Source organism: Malaclemys terrapin, chromosome 5 (genome assembly GCF_027887155.1).
Source record: "Malaclemys terrapin pileata isolate rMalTer1 chromosome 5, rMalTer1.hap1, whole genome shotgun sequence".
NCBI lineage: Eukaryota > Metazoa > Chordata > Testudines > Emydidae > Malaclemys > Malaclemys terrapin.
In genome coordinates, this window is record NC_071509.1 from 23,456,184 (window position 1) to 23,473,867 (window position 17,684).

The following is a 17,684-nucleotide window of genomic DNA, read 5'->3' on the forward strand; positions in this document are numbered from 1 at the left end:
TTTCTACATTTTTCAAATATATTGATTTCTAGTACAACACAGAATACCAAGAGTACAGTGCTCACTTTATATTATTATTTTTTATTACAAATGTTTTCACTGTAAAAACGAAACAAAAGAAATAGTATTTTTCAATTCACCTCATCCAAGTACTGTAGTGCTATAAATTTCAGTACTATAAATTTCTGGCTGCCGGACGATTTTTGAACACAACCTTCTTCTGGAATTCTAGGAATTATAAAGAAAAAGCAACCTTTACGGCAAGATGCCGCCACCTTGCTAATATTCAGTAGTTAGTTACTCCGCTAGCAGCTCCATTGATTTCAAAGGGACTACTCATGAAGTAAGGTACTGCTCATCATGAGTAAGGGTGTCTGATGTGTGTGTAGAGAAAAGGGAGTTCTACCAGCGTCCCTAGCGGGCTCTTTATACCATGTAGCTCCCAAAAGAGCCTGCTGGAGCGGAATGGCGCGGAGTAGCGCTTGAAGAGCTAGTTGTGGTGGTTCATGCTGGGAAGTAGATGTGTATGTGTTTGGGAGAGGCAGGGATACTGGCTAACAGGAGAGGTTTTGCAGGTTTCCCATTGGTGACAACACCTGCAGCGCATGTTTGTCTTTGTGGCCATGAATTTCACAAACACAACCAACCCCAAACTCAAGTTGTTTAGAGGTTTAGTCCAAGTGTTCTGCTCCTCTCTTTTTACTAGGAGCTCATTATCCTCTTGTTGTTTATCTGCTGTAGAGAGTGATCTTGGTGGATACACACAGTACTATGGTTTGCATGAGTTGGGTGAAACCTTGTTAGTGGTCAGGTTAAAACCTTGCTGAGTTTGATGGGGGTGTATGTACTCTTCAGTTAACTTAACTGTAGGGACAAGTTAGTCACAGGCCCCCACCTGAGACAAAGGGTTATGTGAATGCACTGAGGAGTTTTGGACTGTGTGGACGGAGAGGCTTTGCTTCATATTGTTTTGGATCAGGATGGGTAGGCGTGTATATGTGTGGATAAAAGGTAGACCACAGAAGGCCAGGAAGTCACACAGACAGCCCGAAGGAGCAGCTGAAAGCATGATGAATGGGGTTCAGGCGGAAAAGTATATTTTTTGGTGCCTTGAGCAAAAGAAGCTGTTTCCTGCTCTTTGATTCCTTCTGTGTTCAGAGACATGGGACTTCGTACATTTTTTGTAAATAAGCAAAACTTCATCAGAGAAATACCTGACTGTCACCAATTTCTCCTCCTAACTGGAACAACCTACTAGATCCTGAATTTTTGGCTACCTGCTTGGGTCAAAAAGGATAACAACACTAAGGCCAACGTATATTTGGGCCTGTTCCTAAGTGATGGATGTCCTGTGAATGTGAGAATTTTGAGGCCTCTGTAGAGTTCTATTTTTACTAGGCAGTAAGTTCTTGGCTATAATCCTGTTTATGTGTGGGAGCTGCAGGAGTCATATGACCCTTGCCACATTTCTCTCAGGAAGGAGCTCCAGTGGCAGAGCGCTGCTGCAGTTTCACTCGTCCGTTGAAGTACTCTTCAAATTCACTTGTTCAACAAGTGCTTTAACTGTGCTCCTTGCAGATTATAGGTACTTGGAGTGGTGATATGCCTGGCAGTATTTCTTGTGTCACCGACTGAATTAATGCTGGAATGCCAGAGGATACAGGTACAATGTGATGACTCCACATTTGGGGGATTTACACAAGAAATGACTCGCCTCTCATTTGGAATTTTCTGATTAAATTGTTAAGTGTATTGTCATCAGAATGTACTATTGCATGTAAGTGTTGCAGAGTGCAGAAGTATGGTTAAATGTGAACTGCTCTATTTTAAGTTGTGCTAAATATTCTTGTTAATTGGAAAAATACTGAGTTACAAATTAGCATGACTCTGTTAACTGAATTTCATGTTGGTAGTTGAATGGGTGATACATTTTAAAACTCCATGGCTTTATTTAACTTATTACTTGTTTTAAAATCTCATACTAAATCCTATTGTCAAAAAGTATTGTGCTTTATGCAGCTACATTGGGAGTGTTGTTCAGTATCCTTATGCAGTGCAAACTCACTAAAAATATACAAATCCACAATTTATGTTGAAAACTAGCAGAGGGTCATATTAACTGAAATGATGAATGTTAAAGACATTTATTTAATCATAAATGTAACGGGTTTGCTTGCGCTTGCTTCCTTGCAGTGTATTGTGTATCTTGCATGTGAACATATGGGCAGATTTGAAACTGTTTGGCATTGAGCACTTTGCACTGTACTCTGTATCTTACTGTGTGTGTTTGCACTAGCCTATTTTGCATTGTGCAAGGTAACCTGTCTCCCTTTTTCCTGCTATCTCCCATGCAAAGTACTCAGGAATCAGTAGTAATGTCACATGGTGTTTCAGTCTTACAGTTTTAAGAATCTGGTCTCCTGTGCCAGCCTACACTGTAAATCTATGACTTGATTTTGATCCTTAGGCAGTACTGAATGAGACTTCAAAACCTTTTGTTAGTTGCCTTGGGAAGAGATACTATAGCCAGTTATTAATAATGAATATTTAATTTCTTTGCTAATCTGGACCTTTTTGGATTAATACATTAAATTACTGTATTTTAGTTTTAGAAAAGAATTAGAGACTTCATTGAACATGAAGTTTGTTTGGGTTTTTTTCTATGTAGTTCATTGCACTGCAAAGAAATATGTCAGATAAACTGTGCAAAACAAAGACTAATGCTGCTTACTTCACTGCGGTGCAGTGTTGGAACAACTGACAAGAATTCCTTGGAAGAACTGTACCCTGCTTTTCAGAAAGTACACTACTTGAACGTCAGTATAAAAGATTTCTTTAGAAAGTCAGTAGTTAGTATACAGTAAAGTGGTCAGATTTCAAACCCCCAGAGAACTGGATGCAATTTTGAGGTCTTTTTGTGGATGGGTCGTTGCCAAGTTGACAAATTTCTCTAACTATCTATTTTACTGTCAAATTTAAGATGGAAAAATCTTTTGAGGGGACAATTAACATGAGAGGGTTATCTTGAAAAAGGCTGTGAACATAAACCTCTAGCTGATTGATAATATGTTCTGGGGCTTGAGAGGGAGGGATGGGGAGGCCTGCAGGAGTCACCACTCTATGATCCCTTAGCCCTTCTCCCTTCCTCCACCCTTCAGTGGAGAGGGAAAGGAAGCACAAAGGCGATGAAGGCTGGAGTAGCATCTATGCAGTGGCTCTGCTCTGCAGCCTCCTGCCGAAGGGTTAGAGGGACATCCCCAGTACCCAGCAAAGTTCCAGAGGGTCTCAAGGATTTTTAAAAGAAAAATCTATTTTAGGTGCTTATCTGGCCATCACTACCATAGTATGCACCTCACAGTCTCTACTGTATTTATTCTCACAAGCCTCTTGTGAGGTAGGGAAGTACTGTGTAGTACTTTGTTTTGCAGATGTGAAACTAAGGCAGAGAGAGGCTAAGCGCCAGATTTTCAAAGGTACTTAGCTGTCTAAAGATGCAGTTGGGCACCTAGTGGGATTTTCAAAAGTGCAAGGTGTTTAATGTCCATCGTTTTTTTTTGTTTGTTTGTTTTTGTTTTTTTTTAAGGCACCTAAATAACTTTTGAAAATCTGGACCTAAGGAACGTGCCCAAAGTCACACAGGAAGTCTGTGGCAGAGCTGGCAATTGATCTTGGATCTCTCACGCCCTAGGTTAGGGTCCTAAGACATTTGTCTTTCGAATGTTTAATGAATAAATGGCATTCTCATCTCTCATTTATCTACTTTGCATTTTGGTGCCGACTTCTAGTCCTAGTGATGCAACAGTTTGATGTTGATAGTATTGAGCCACTTTCTATGCATCCAGACGTGTGCAGTAGTATTCATCACTAGAGATGCTCATTGGTGTTCAAAGCTGGGAGTGCTGCCTGTATCTGTTTTGTTGTTCATATTTTCATATGAACTAGGGAATGGACATTGATTCTTTTAAACCTTTATGCTCGGTTTAGCTATTAATTTTTGTTCCCCCCAAATTTTTCCATTTCCTGGGTAGAAAATGGTCAGTTATGGATGGGATGGCTATGGAGGAATGTATAGCTCTGCCATCCATGTGGCAATCAGCAGAATTTCCGTGCTGTGAGAAGTAGCACATCTCCAGCACTGTGAAATTTATTTTTAGGATAATGGGAACTTGTTCTTTAGGGATGGAAAAGTTTATTCATGTAATATCTCACATGAATATTGGTGTGGTTTAAAGGTTATTAAATAACTACTTTGAAAAACTGTTCTATGAAGAGTAAACGTCATTAAATGGAAAACATCCATGAAATTCCTAATGCACCACTCTGCCATTGCAGGATAGTCCCCACAGCAAACTATCTAGTCCATTCATCAACTTAATTTTATATTTCCCAAATAACGTGGCTCCCAAACATTTCCAATCTCCAATTCCCAGTCTAATATCGATATATTTCATGATCAGGACTTTTTTTCCTGATATTTAACATTAATTATCTTTTTTTTTAAAAAATAGTCCCATTTCTAGTAATGCCCACTTTGGTCCTCTAAATAATTCCTCTCCAGACTTTAGATATTTGTAGATGATTCTCCTTGTCTTCCCTCAGTCATTGCTTAGTCAAATTATCCCATATCTCTTCAGTTGTGGCTCAACCATATTATACATATTGAATTACTTTTTTCCCTCAATATAAATCAATACCTCAACTGCCCTAATAATGTACTCCTCCAATTCATCTTTATATTTCCAGCATTAAGGTGTGCAAAACTCATGCAGTATTCCAGGATCAGTCTTATCAGGGCCATAAAGATGGTCATATAAACAGTTTTATGTGAGTGAAAATCTTACTTCTTTTCAATGAGTCACTGCTAATTCAATAAACCTTATTTAATACTAGAATTAATTGGAGCAGCACCTCACTCCTGCTGGGTACTCAGTAGGTAACCTGTGATTTCGGTGGCTGTCTGAGTTTTGATATCAGAAACGTTGATACTGGATTGTCACAGGACATCTCCATCGCTACCCAGTGAACCTCACTGGCCAGTTCAGATGGTTTTCTGGTCACAAACACGCACACCGGGCTGTTTATCTTACACCAATGTATGTATTTATTTCCCTCTTACATAGTAATAATTGTGCAATACACGCTTACAGCAAGCCTACATCCCTCACTTCCGAGCCCAGATTCTCTCTGAGCTTCCTCCTGAGCTCCTCCTGCTTCCTGTTTCCTCCCCTTATATTCTCCCCAGTTACCTGGTTAGCCCAGTGATTGCCACCCAGGTGCTCACAGCCCCCACACCAGAAAATATATAATTGCCCTCAGCTGGGCCTGCAGCCTTCCCCAGGCTGCAGCACTGTCAGTGATCAGGGTGTCCTGTCACATGGATATTTAGCAAGAATATCAGCAATAAAGTTCCCAGCACCAGATACTGCCCATGTGGCAATGCTCTGGAAATGTGTTCTACTCTTACTCGTTTCTTTATAATCTGTTGATTTTCTTGTGAATATGCGTACAGGAAATTCTTCCTAGGGCTTTGAAGAAGCGAGTAAGGATGCACAAACCATCAGTGACTTTCTAATATGGGTAGTTATAATCTGCTTCCTCATCCAGACCTGTGGAGGTACCAGACCCAGGCACAGCAGAACATTGGCAAGATTTTGGGCTCCATGCATACTATCATCACCAACACAACAAGGGGTCCCTCTATATTTCAATTCAGCAAAGGCTATTTTAAGTGTAGAGTAAATAAAGGTGAATTTCAAATTTCATTCAATTCAGCAATCTAGGAAAAGTATGTGATCATTCAAACTTTAATGAGAACTTTAATCAGGAGGATGCTACGGTAAATGTCCTAATATACTGTATAATCATTAAACTCCACAAGGGATGACAGCATATTGCTAACAAAATATGTTGATGGAGCATCCTCATACACTTTGAAGCTAAACTTTGACACATACAAACAAAAGTAAAAGGATCAGAATTACTATATAAAGAGACTGGATTCAAAACTTTATTGAAATGAATGTAAGTTAAAAATGTAGTAGAACTTGAATAAAAGAAGAGTTCTCTATATGAAGGAGTTATTTCTCATGTTCTATCATTGTTATTCCAGATGAAAGAGACAATGTTTAATTAAACTCTATGAAGAAACATAGTTGTATTATGACCCCACAGAGGTTGTATCCACAGAGAATGTTGGGTGAAACACTGATCAGAATTAATGTATTAAATTAATTAATTCCTTTTGAATGGAGAGGAAAATAAAGCACCCTGTTAGTTTTTGTTGTTTGTTCATTCATGCTTATTTAACATGATTATTTTTGAATGTCAAATGCATCCTTGTGAGATTTAAAAAATGGAATGCAAGCAAAAAGTTATACACCTCTACCCCAATATAACGCTATCCTCGGGAGCCAAAAAATCTTACCGCGTTATAGGTGAAACCACGTTATATCGAACTTGCTTTGATCTGCTGGAGCGCGCAGCCCCGCCCTCCCGGAGTGCTGCTTTACCGCGTTATATCCGAATTCATGTTATATCGGGTTGCATTATATCAGGGTAGAGGTGTAGTTGTTTTACAGTTTGTTGCATACCTGTGCTTTAGCTAAATATAATTCTTCTTTACTTTTCATTTCCACTCCTGGCTTGGAAACTATTGTTAAACAAAAAATGCTAAAACATCAAAAAGACATGCCAGATAGGTTCCCTCCTACCCCCCGCCTCTTTTTTTTTTTTTGAGTCCTACTGTAACAAAAAAGGCTACTGTGTTGATTCCCAGTTACATTGCAGGCTAGGTATTACATGGAGCTATGCAGAGCACTTGGCTCTAATGCACATTTCTGAATCAATGCTAGCATTCAAGGGAAACAATCTGCAGTAAGTCTGGCTGCCCCAAAGGAGGTGGGACTGTAAGCACGGGTGCAGTTGACAACAACCTTTTCATAGTGTTTCTTTTTAACAAACACTACATGAAATTTCCGTGTAAGCGTCCAGAGTTCAAGCAGCAGTTACAGCCAATTCCAAATGAGGAAACCCTTTGATAAAAATCTCTAGTTATTTACTAGAAAAGATGTTCATAATTTTCACGCAGAGGAAACATCTGCATGGTCGACTGCATTAATGTCTTTCTGCTCTGAAAAACTGCTACATACAAAGTTACATGCACAAGTATTTGGAGGATCAGAGCGTTAGAGTAAATACAGGGAGACAACTTTTAGCCCTGAAATAGTTATAAAGGAAAATTAAGGGGTAATTGGCTGATAGCACTTTTACTAATTTATTTAATTTATTTATGATTTGATTTAATTTAATTTAATTTATTTATTGGTCAATATGAGAGGACATAACACCACTGATCAGTTTATTTTTAAGTTGCATTTGTTTTCTTCTTGTGAGAGTGTATGGAAACTTTTAAAAGCTGAACTGGAAACACTTTGGGGGAAAAAACACCCAGTTTTAGAATGATTTGCTGAATCCCTCGAGTAAGAAGAGGGACATTCAGTATGTAATTTACTCTCCCTTGTTCACTCTATTAGTTCCCTGTATTAATGTTGCCAGGTGGGAAAACTACTATGGGTGTGGCGAGTTAAATACAAGCCTGTTACAATTTGTTAATAATTCAGTCCATAGACACTGTTACCTAACATATTAAAATGTAAAAATAATAAATGTACTGTAGCAAAATTACAAGAACTAGAAAGTTTGTGTTCAACATTTCCTATAATTCTTTGGAATGCTCTTTTGCATAAACAACCTAATAGGTGCAATTTCTATTTTAAATCACAAGATGGCAGCAAATTTTTAATTTGCTCAATATTTTGCTAGCCTAAATGAGCTCAGTTCTGCAGCCTTCATATACTGTACTTGCATCTCTTGTTGAAGTCAATAGGCATTTGCTTGGAGAAGGACAGCAGGATTACAGCCTTAATTTGTTACCATGATGCACAGGATAAAGACCCTTAAAATCGCTTTTTTACACTAACCTATCAACTATTTTTAACCTGGACATACACAGAGTAAAGAGTGGGTGGGGAGTTGCTTTTGGGGTGTATTTGTTTGTTTTTATCACAATAAGATTTAAGTTGATTTAAAATGACATTTACCTTCAGTGCTGACGAGCTTGAACGTTCAGTGTACTATTTACTAAATGTAATAGAAAAATAACTTTGACTGAAAGTCACATAACGTAGAAAAACAAAGTTTATGCATGCATCCCTAGCATATTGCACACATTTCTTTTATATGTAAATTTACAGCTTAATCATAAAAATCCTTACTCAAGTGAGTAGTCCTCACATGAATACTTGTGTGAGGAGAAGTTTGCAGGCTTTGGCTTTTAGAGATTAGAAATAGAAAACACCTGTTAGATCATCTCTCTTCCAGTGCAGGATCCTTCCTCCAGTATTAAGTATTTGCAATACAAATGACTAGTTAGTTGCATGTTTCATAATAAATGCCTTGCTCAACATTTTGATATATACTTCTGGGAAAGCAGAACAACATCTTTCCTCTGTTTTTCACTATTCTAAAAGGGTGACTGTGCCTGGGAGTTTGAAGAAAGTGCCTGGATATGTTGTTTAGCATAGAATCTGATTTGCAAGAGTACATGATACTTTATATGAGAAGAAGTATTTTAACCCCACTATCCTGGATCGTTTCCAACATCAGTGGTTATGTCTTGCTTGCCAGAAATTCTGCTATAGGTTCAATTGGCTAAGTTCCCTTAACTTTTACTGAGACTTCGGCTCCTAGAGAATTAGGCACTTGTGAAAATTTTATCCTGGTCTTTATGTTGGCAAATTTTGTGATAGAAGAATCCATATGTGTTGTATGTGGCTATGATGAGCAAAGCTACTATGTAACTGTCTTACTTTTCTGCCACAGAGTTGTCAATGAAGTTCTGATTGCAGACTCTTTATCACTAGTGATGATGTAAGGGGCAAATTGCACTGTGATTTTCCTCCCCACACCCACATTTCAATTTGAGTTTGCAAACTATTGGTTAGAAGCAATCATATTTTGACTTATCAGCTGAGAACATTTGCTCTGGATGTCAATAAGTGAGATCAGAGCTCCACTCACCAAGTCATATTTATTATAGTTATTCCTTCAGTGGCTTCAAATGTATTTTAATGTAGTAATAAATTAATCACTATCTTGATACTTCAGTGCCACATACCGAAGAAAGTGTCTGCTGACTAAGAACAATTATATGAGTACCAAGGTTACCAAGCATGTACCATATCAGAACTCTGTAGTAATGTCATAGTGCTTAACATTCTTTAAAGTTCCCAAAACTTTCTGTGTCTCCTGGCTGGAAATTTGCTATATACAGTACATTGGTGTTTTCCAAACTGTGGGATTAACGTGGGCGAAGGACTAGTTGGGAGCACAGGCCTCTTAGTTCTTCTCCAGATTCTCATCCTTAGTTTGAAAAAAGTCTGTCATGGTTACAAAGAAACCTTCAAACATAAAGCAAGTGCAACTGATGTAGAGACATCTCTCTGAGTTTGCAGTACCCATGAAAAATAGCTAATGATGGTACTTTATATGTCAACATTTTAAGCTATTTAAATTCTCATCAAAGCATGTAACAGAGGGGGGAAAGGGTCATCTGAAGATCTATGCCAGTGTTTTCCAAAGAGTTGTGTTTAGGAGGATGTGGAGGAAGGCACCAAAAAGACTAGCCATGAGAGGGCACATGGAGGATGCACAATTAATATGTGTAGGCTTTTAACAATGCATGATGAGGCTGCAGGAAGAGGAAGAGTGCAATTGGTTTTATTTGGCTGAGGAGGAGCTCAGCATTCAAAAGTTAGGGAAACTTTACAATATTTTTGTAGTATCTTCAGTATCTTTCATTGCATAATACTACTGTAACAAATAAGTGGGCACATATTAGTTCATGGTTATGTTTATTGTACAGCATGCTTATCTGGAATTTCATGTAATCTGTGGAAACAGAATTTAGATCCTCTGGTTATAAAAGCATAAGCACTTATCAACTGAGCTAAAGGAAAGTCTTTTGTAATTGCTTGCAGTCTGGGGCGGAATCAGGTGCTTGAGATCTGTGACACATCAGTTTCAGAAAATAATTTGTAACTAGAGCTGGTTGATTTTATTTTTTTTTTTTTTTGAAATTGACAAAATATTTAATTTAAAATTGTAATTAAACAGTGTGATGCAAACTGGGGGGGGGGGGGAAAGGCAGTTGAATTTTCAAAAAAATGTTTTACCAGTTTTTTGTATAGTTCTCTTTATACAACCCTTGATCCAAAATGTTTTTGTTCAAGTTGGTTGTGAAATTCATAAGCCGTGTACAATTCTTTTTCATTATTGCGGTGGTAACCTAAATGGAAGTGAAAATCAGCAGTGATGCTTTAAATTGGTGAGCAGACTGTTTATACTGACATATGACTCTAAAGCAAATTCAATTAAAATAAAGTTTAAAAAGACCACTACAGGAGCTGGCCAACACCAGAAAGTGAGACCATTTTGGCCCGGGAGTCATGTTCATGGCATGTTTTGACTGAAATGTCAATTTTCATTATTTGTTTGTCTAATAAGACCATCATTTTATGTAATTTGTCCAGCAGAAGTTTTTAATCTGCTGTATGTTCTTATACAACTTGTCTTTCTTTACAGTTTCTCAACCACAGGCTGTACATAGCCACCTGGAGAAACCATCAGGTACAGCAATTCTCTGCAATAACTGTGGAAACCCATGCAAAGGGGAAGTTTTGAGAGTTCAGAACAAATATTTTCATATTAAGTGCTTTGTTTGTAAAGGTAAGTGTTTACTAGTTATTACTGCTGTTATATATTACAGTAATTCCTTGGAGATTGTGGCCCCGTTGTTTTGGAAATAGCACAGATCTATAGTACAAGCCAGTCCTCACATCAAAGAGTTTATGGTCCTAAGACCCTGATCCTGCAGTGAGTTCCAAGTGCAAAGGTTCACCCAGATGGAGCTTTTTGCAAGATTGGGGCCTAAATAGGGACAAGATGGGAGAGGAACGCAGCATGGGGGGTGGAAGTCAAGGGTAATAACAAAGGAACACAAGATTCCATAGATTAGCTGTGTCCAATTTGCAGGATAACTTTGTAGGCTTTAAGGGTCTGTTTTGTTTTGTTCATATAAATGAACAAATTGATAATTAATCTTTAGTAGGCCATTTGCCTAGCTATTGCCAGTCAGCAGTTTATTGAAACTTTATTTCCAATCACCACCTATAATACAGATGCTCTATTCTTTAGGCTGTAAATTATAGAGGGCCCAATTGAGATCTGAAACCCACTGTGATAGGCAATGTACAAACTCATAGTAAAAGACCATCCCCCCAGAGGAGCTGGCAGACTTACGCTGGAATGGGAAATCGAAGCACAGAGAGATGAAGTGAATTACTAAAGGTCACATAGCTGGTTAAAGGCAGAACTATGCTTAGAACTCAGGTCTCCTAACTCCAAGACCAGTTCTTTATCCACCAGGCCATGTGTGCAGTTTGTTTAATTTTTAATTCTGCTCAAAATATAGTTGAGCACATCTTACATTGGGAGGAGTAACAGTTACTTGTGAGCACATTAGTGATATATAGAACCAATTTATTTGATAGAGTGTTAGTTGTGGGAAGGGGAGGGTATGAGGTTTGAGTGGAGTGGAATGGGGTATATTCTGTTGCCTGGCTTACTAGCTATCAAAACAATTGAATGTATTATCATATTGCTACAGGGTTATCCCTATGTAGATTGTGAGTTTCATGAATTATCCAGGTGCCAACAGCTTGCTTATAGACATCTTTTATTTGAAATGACATATAGAAATATATAAAAATAATGAACCTGGCTCCAAAGGTTCAAAGTCCCACCCTATCTCTGTCAAGTTTCCCAGATAAAGCTCCACTATGTTCCAAAACAAAGAGAAATGTCAGAAAGAGGGTTGAAAAGCTAATACATCGGTTAATGATTGCTCCGACTTATAACTGTGAGGAAACAGATCCAGGTTAAAGGTAATAATAACGATGCTATGAATGCCAGGAACGCTCCAATAAAATCAATGAAATCCATAATATGTTCCAGACTGATGTATTGAAGATGCAGAAGCATCACTTATAGACCAAGTAAAAAACCTAATTTCTGCAACTCAGCCTATCAGTCTGGAACTACAGAACATCTGTCTGAGTGTCCCTTGGATTGGGCCAAGTTCCTAAGTCTTTACTCTCTTTACTCAGACAGAGCTCCCATTCAAGTCAGTTTTAATAAAAGTTTAATAACAGGATTTAAACTTTGTGCCATTGAAATATAAGGCAATGCTCTTTTCTTTAGGCTGTAAACCCTTTGGTTAACAGCTATGAGAATGCGGTTTTATTTTTTTCATTAAAGCAGTAGAAAAATATGAAAGAGAACTACAAAACATGATAAAATATTGACTATTAGGGCTATAAAATTCAAACTAAATCCATTTCCGAGTTCACTTCTAGGGCATCTGTCACAATAGCTTTTCATACGGTACGTGATGTTAGAGAAATTCTGGTCCTCTAGGCCAACCACAGGACAGATTGTGGGTTCCAAGTGCAAATTCCTCAAGCACTTTAACAGCCTTAACATGGAGTCACAGATAGTCCCCTTGGGCACTCCAGTCTGTCTTGCCACCCAGGTGAGTGTATCTCTGTTGTAGATGGTCCCTTACACCAAGAATCACAGCAATATTCAGGTTACTCCTAATCCCAAAGTCACTTACCCCAGGTCAGTTGCACTTCAGGTCTCACACCAAAGACAATGCTTGTAGCCAATCCTATGGTAAATTATATGAAGATTTATTAAATAGGAAAAGGAATTAGAGAGTTATTTACAAGGTTAAAGCAAGCTAACATAGATACACAAATGAGTTCCAGTCTTAGGTTTTCAAAAGTCTATAGGCTTCTATAATCATCAAGTTCTATTTGTCCTTTAGGGCTAACCTGGCGAAGCTGCTGGGGATCTCTTGTTTATGCCTAGAAACAGCTTGCTGACCCAGCATCTCCAAGCAGCATAGAGATACCTAGTTGCATTTGTTCAAGGTTTTTATCCCCCTCCTGCTATGTGATGTGAGGTGCAAACTCATCTGACGGGATGAGTCCACTTGCATGACTCCTCTTCGCAGGGAGTAGAGCAGAACAGCAATAAGTTTTTAGTCCTTTTGTTGACGATTCCTCAATCCCGATGTGAGGAGTTTCCAATTGTAAGAACCACTCATAGCCTGTCTGGTATTGATGGGTCTTCTCCTTCAGTCACAGAGACTCACAATACAACCGTTCAAATATATTACATTACAACATGGAACACAGATATTACAAGTAAGATTAAAGCATGCAGCATCTCACAAGTGTTCAAACAAATCTAAACTCTAAACACTAAATTCTTTCTTATAATTCTAATACCTATTTTATCAATATCAACCCACAAGTGAGCCAGACAGATTACAGCTATGTTTATCTGTTAGTGTCTAGTTGAGATATGGGGACTTTGGCATGAGCTGGCACTTGGCCTGCCAGTGTCACGGTGTCATTACATTACCCTGGACAACTAAAGTTTGATCCCATGTAGATAATAAAGATAGGGATCATCTTTATTTTGACTCAAGTTATTCTCGGTGTTTATGGTATGATATCTTTCTAATACTTACACTAACACTTACAGCATAACAGTGAACTGCATCAAGCATTACTATTTAGGAAATAGTTCAGGAGCATATACAAGCCCAATATATCTGAGGTACACAGATAATTTGGTGATGACTGGCATAGATTTGACTATAAATTAAAAAATAAAAAAACAGAGGGCATGACTCTTCATGCTTTAAATGATCACCTCTAGCATGCTGTGGAAGGAACAAATTCACACAACTTTCACGAAAGCTGCTCTGCAAACTTATAGTGGCCTTGTGTGAAGTCCTGCAGTTTCCCTACTAAATAAATAGGGCCCTGCATAACCCTACTGTAAAGTCACACAGATGTAAGTGGAATGTGCTGTGCATGGTTTCTCTTTCCTTCGCCAGGTTACAGTCAAAGACAAGGCAGTGAACTTGCAACCTGAACCTCAGATGTAGAAAAACAAGGCCTGCTATACAGGATCAGCTTTACCATATATCCACCCATCTTTTCTTTAGGTCTTGCTACTCGATCTTTAATCAAAACCCATTGGACCCTGGATTGCTATAGTACTGTATGTGCCTTGGAAACAGTAGCTCTGCTCCTCCATGGTGAAATGGTCCACTTTTTAGTGTATGCATCCTCCTAGGTATTTAACCTTGCATATTGGGTTTAATTGATCATAGTGGGTCAGATCCTCAACTTGTGTAAATTGGTGTAGCTCTGTAATGCACTAATGCCTCCTTTATACAACTGTGGCAGTGAAAAGGGGGTCTTGGAGTGGGTATTCATTACACCTTCACCCATATTAAAGCCCCTTTTACGTGACCGGAGTGGTGGAAAGCACCCTTAGTGTAAATAAAAATTGGAGCCAATAATTTTAACTGCATTGGATTCAGATGAGAAGTTGGGCAGAGCTAGGACAGAGAGTATTCACTAGAGAAGGAAAAAATTAGAAGGTATCTGTAACTTGGTAACAGGGAGTGGTTTGTTTATGACATCAAACCCATCTGCTGGGCTATAAATAAGCATGTTAAAAGCTCCCATGTGTAATCTGAGGGATTTGCATTTGAACATAGTGTAAAACCAAAGGGTCTCAGGTTGCAGGAGAGGAGCCATTTACAGAAAATTTGAAAGTAAGATTAGAGCCCAAAACAAAGTTAACAAAGTAGGTGTGGGTCATTACCTTGCATTCTCAGTGACTGCCATGGAATATCTGTAACTGCTGTTGTTTCACAGACAATACCAGCAGTGTGTTCGTCACTGGCTAAGTCCTTCGGGGCCCTGTAGGGCCCTGAACATGTTAAATAGATATACCAGGAATAAGTGAGCAGTGGACATGGCACTCTCACAATCTGTCTTGAAGAGTTTAGTGGCTTTGGGCCTGATTTACACCTCTACCCCGATATAACGTGGTAAAGCAATGCTCCGGGGGGGGGGGGGCTGCATGATCTGGCGGATCAAACCAAGTTCGATATAACACGGTTTCACCTATAACGCGGTAAGATTTTTTGTCTCCCTAGGACAGCGTTATATCGGGGTAGAGATGTATCACTCTGTCACACCAGTTTTACAGTGGTGTGACTCTGTTAATTGATTTCATTGGGTCATGCCAGTGTAAAACTGATGTAATCCAATGGTCAATCCGATCCTGTGTTGGGCTTTTCAGACCATAGCTTTTTAAAAAATTCTATAATGTATATCAGGCTGAAAGCTTATTTATTCCTCTGATTTGCCTTGTTTCTTTTCTACCTCCACCTTCTCTGGCATAGGTTTTCTTTACTAGTGCACAAGTAATTGTTGATGATGATTAGGTACAGCCTCCAATATAGAGCCCAGCAAATTCTAGTCATTACTCAAATAATATCACAGAACTTCTGATCTACCAAGCACTTGGTATGCTTAACTTTTAGCACATAAATAGTCCAATTCAAATTCAATTGAAAGTTAAACACACGCTTCAGTAGTTTGCTGGACTGGGACAATGGACTATGCATAAAACTTTCACAGGTAAATACATATGAAAATAAGGATGGCCATACTAGGTCAGACCAATGGTCCATCTAGCCCAGTATCCTGTCTTTTGACAGTGGCCAATGTCAGATGCTTCAGAGGAAGTGAACAAAACAGGGCAATTTATCGAGTGATCTGTCCCCTGTCATCCAGTTCCAGCTTCTAGCTGTCCAAGGTTTAGGAACATCCAGAGCAAGGGGTTATGTCCATGACCATCTTGGCTGATAGCCATTGATGGACCTATACTCCATGACTTATTTAATACTTTTTAAAATCCAGTTATACTTTTAGCCTTTAACATCCCCTGGCAATGAGTTCCGCAGGTTGACTGTGCATTGTCTGAAGAAGTGCTTCCTTGTGTTTGTTTTAAACCTATTGCCTATTAATTTCATTGGGTGACTCCTAGTTCTTGTGTTATATGAAGGGGTAAATGACACTTTTTCTCCACACCATTCATGATTTTATAGTCCTCTATCATATCCCCCATCAGTAATCTCTTTTCCAAGCTGAACAGTCCCAGTCTTTTTAGTCTCTCCCCATACAGAAGCTGTTCCATAACCATAATCACTTTTGTTACCCTTCTCTGTACTTTTTCCAATTCTGATATATCTTCTTTGAGATGGGGCAGACAGTATTCAAGGACATATTATGGATTTATATAGTGGCATTATGATATTTTCTTTCTTATTATCTGTCCCTTACCTAATGCTTCGTAACATTCTGTTAGCGTTTTGATTGCTGGCACTTTGAGAAGATGTTTTCAAAGAACTATCCACAATAATTCCGAGATCTCTTTCTTGAGTGGTGACAGCTAATGTAGACCTCATAATTTTGTATGTATAGTTAGGATTATGTTTTGCATTTATCAGAATTGAATTTCATCTGCCATTTTGTTGCCCGATCACCCAGTTTTGTGAGATCCCTTTGTAACTCGTCCCAGTCAGCTTCGGACTTAACTGTCTTGAGCAACTTTGTACTGTTTGCAGATTTTGCAATCTTGTTTACTTCTTTTTTCAGATTATTTATGAATTTGTTGAACAGCACTGGTCCCAGTACAGATCCTTGGGGGACCCTGCTATTCACCTCTCTCCATTGTGAAAAAGTGATAATTTGTTCCTGTCCTTTGTTTCCTGTCTTTTAACCATGTTACTGATCCATGAGAGGCCCTTCTCTCTTATCCCAGGTCTCCTTACTTTCCCTGAGAGCCTTTGGTGAGGGACCTTATCAAAAAGCATTCTGAAAGTCCAAGTACACTATATCCACTGGATCACTGTTATCCACATGTTTGTGATCTCCTCAAAAATACTAATAGATTGGTGAGGCATGAATTCCCTTTACAAAAGCTGTGTTGACTCTTCCCCAACATATCATGTTCATCTATGTGTCTGTTCGTTCTATTCCTTTATATAGTTTCAACCAATTTGCCTGATACTAAAGTTAGGCTTACTGGCCTGTAATTGCCAGGATCATGTCTGGAACCTTTTCAAAAAATCGGCATCACATTAGCTATCCTCCAGTCATCTTGAATGGAGGCTGATTTAATCGATAGGTTGCATATCACAGTTAGTAGTTCTGCAATTTCATATCTGAGTTCCTTGAGAACTCTAGGGTGAATGCCATCAGGCATGGGTGGCAGGTATCAAAGACGGGGGAAGGCTCAGCCTACCCAAACTGCCTGCGTGGCCCCACCCGGACTCCACCCCCAGACTCCCTCCTGCTTCCTGCCATGGTTCTTCTTTCCCATGTGGCCGAGCCCTGGGCCAAGGCCACCAGAACAGGGGGAGGGACCAAGGGGTCTTTAGATCTTTAACTATATTGTAACAGGGCACACAAAATGTCTTTCATGAAAAATTAAAACAAAGCCATTAAATGTTTTCTAAAAATCCAAAGGCTTTAATTAGTCCAATCTTGGAATGGTATTTGACTGCAATATTTCTTTCTAAAGGCCAAAACGATCATTAGATGACAGAACTGTAAAATTCAGCACCTCGACATACAACACTTTGCTTTTAAATTCTTTTTAGCTCCTTTGTAAATTGCAAATTGCCA

General features: G+C 38.8%; 1 protein-coding gene across 6 annotated transcripts in view; it reads left to right on the plus strand.

Annotated features, from left to right (window-relative positions):
* Positions 1 to 17,684, plus strand: part of ABLIM2 (actin binding LIM protein family member 2) — a 214,898-nt gene that overhangs the window by 45,982 nt on the left and 151,232 nt on the right. For 5 of the 6 annotated variants that reach the window (XM_054030384.1, XM_054030387.1, XM_054030388.1 and 2 more), the window contains exons 1-2: positions 1,493 to 1,663; positions 10,642 to 10,785. In XM_054030384.1, coding sequence (XP_053886359.1) covers positions 1,648 to 1,663; positions 10,642 to 10,785 — 160 coding nt within the window. In that variant the 5' untranslated portion in view covers positions 1,493 to 1,647. Of the gene's footprint in view, positions 1 to 1,492; positions 1,664 to 10,641; positions 10,786 to 17,684 lie in introns of those variants that run through there. The other variant, XM_054030385.1, reaches the window with a different exon arrangement.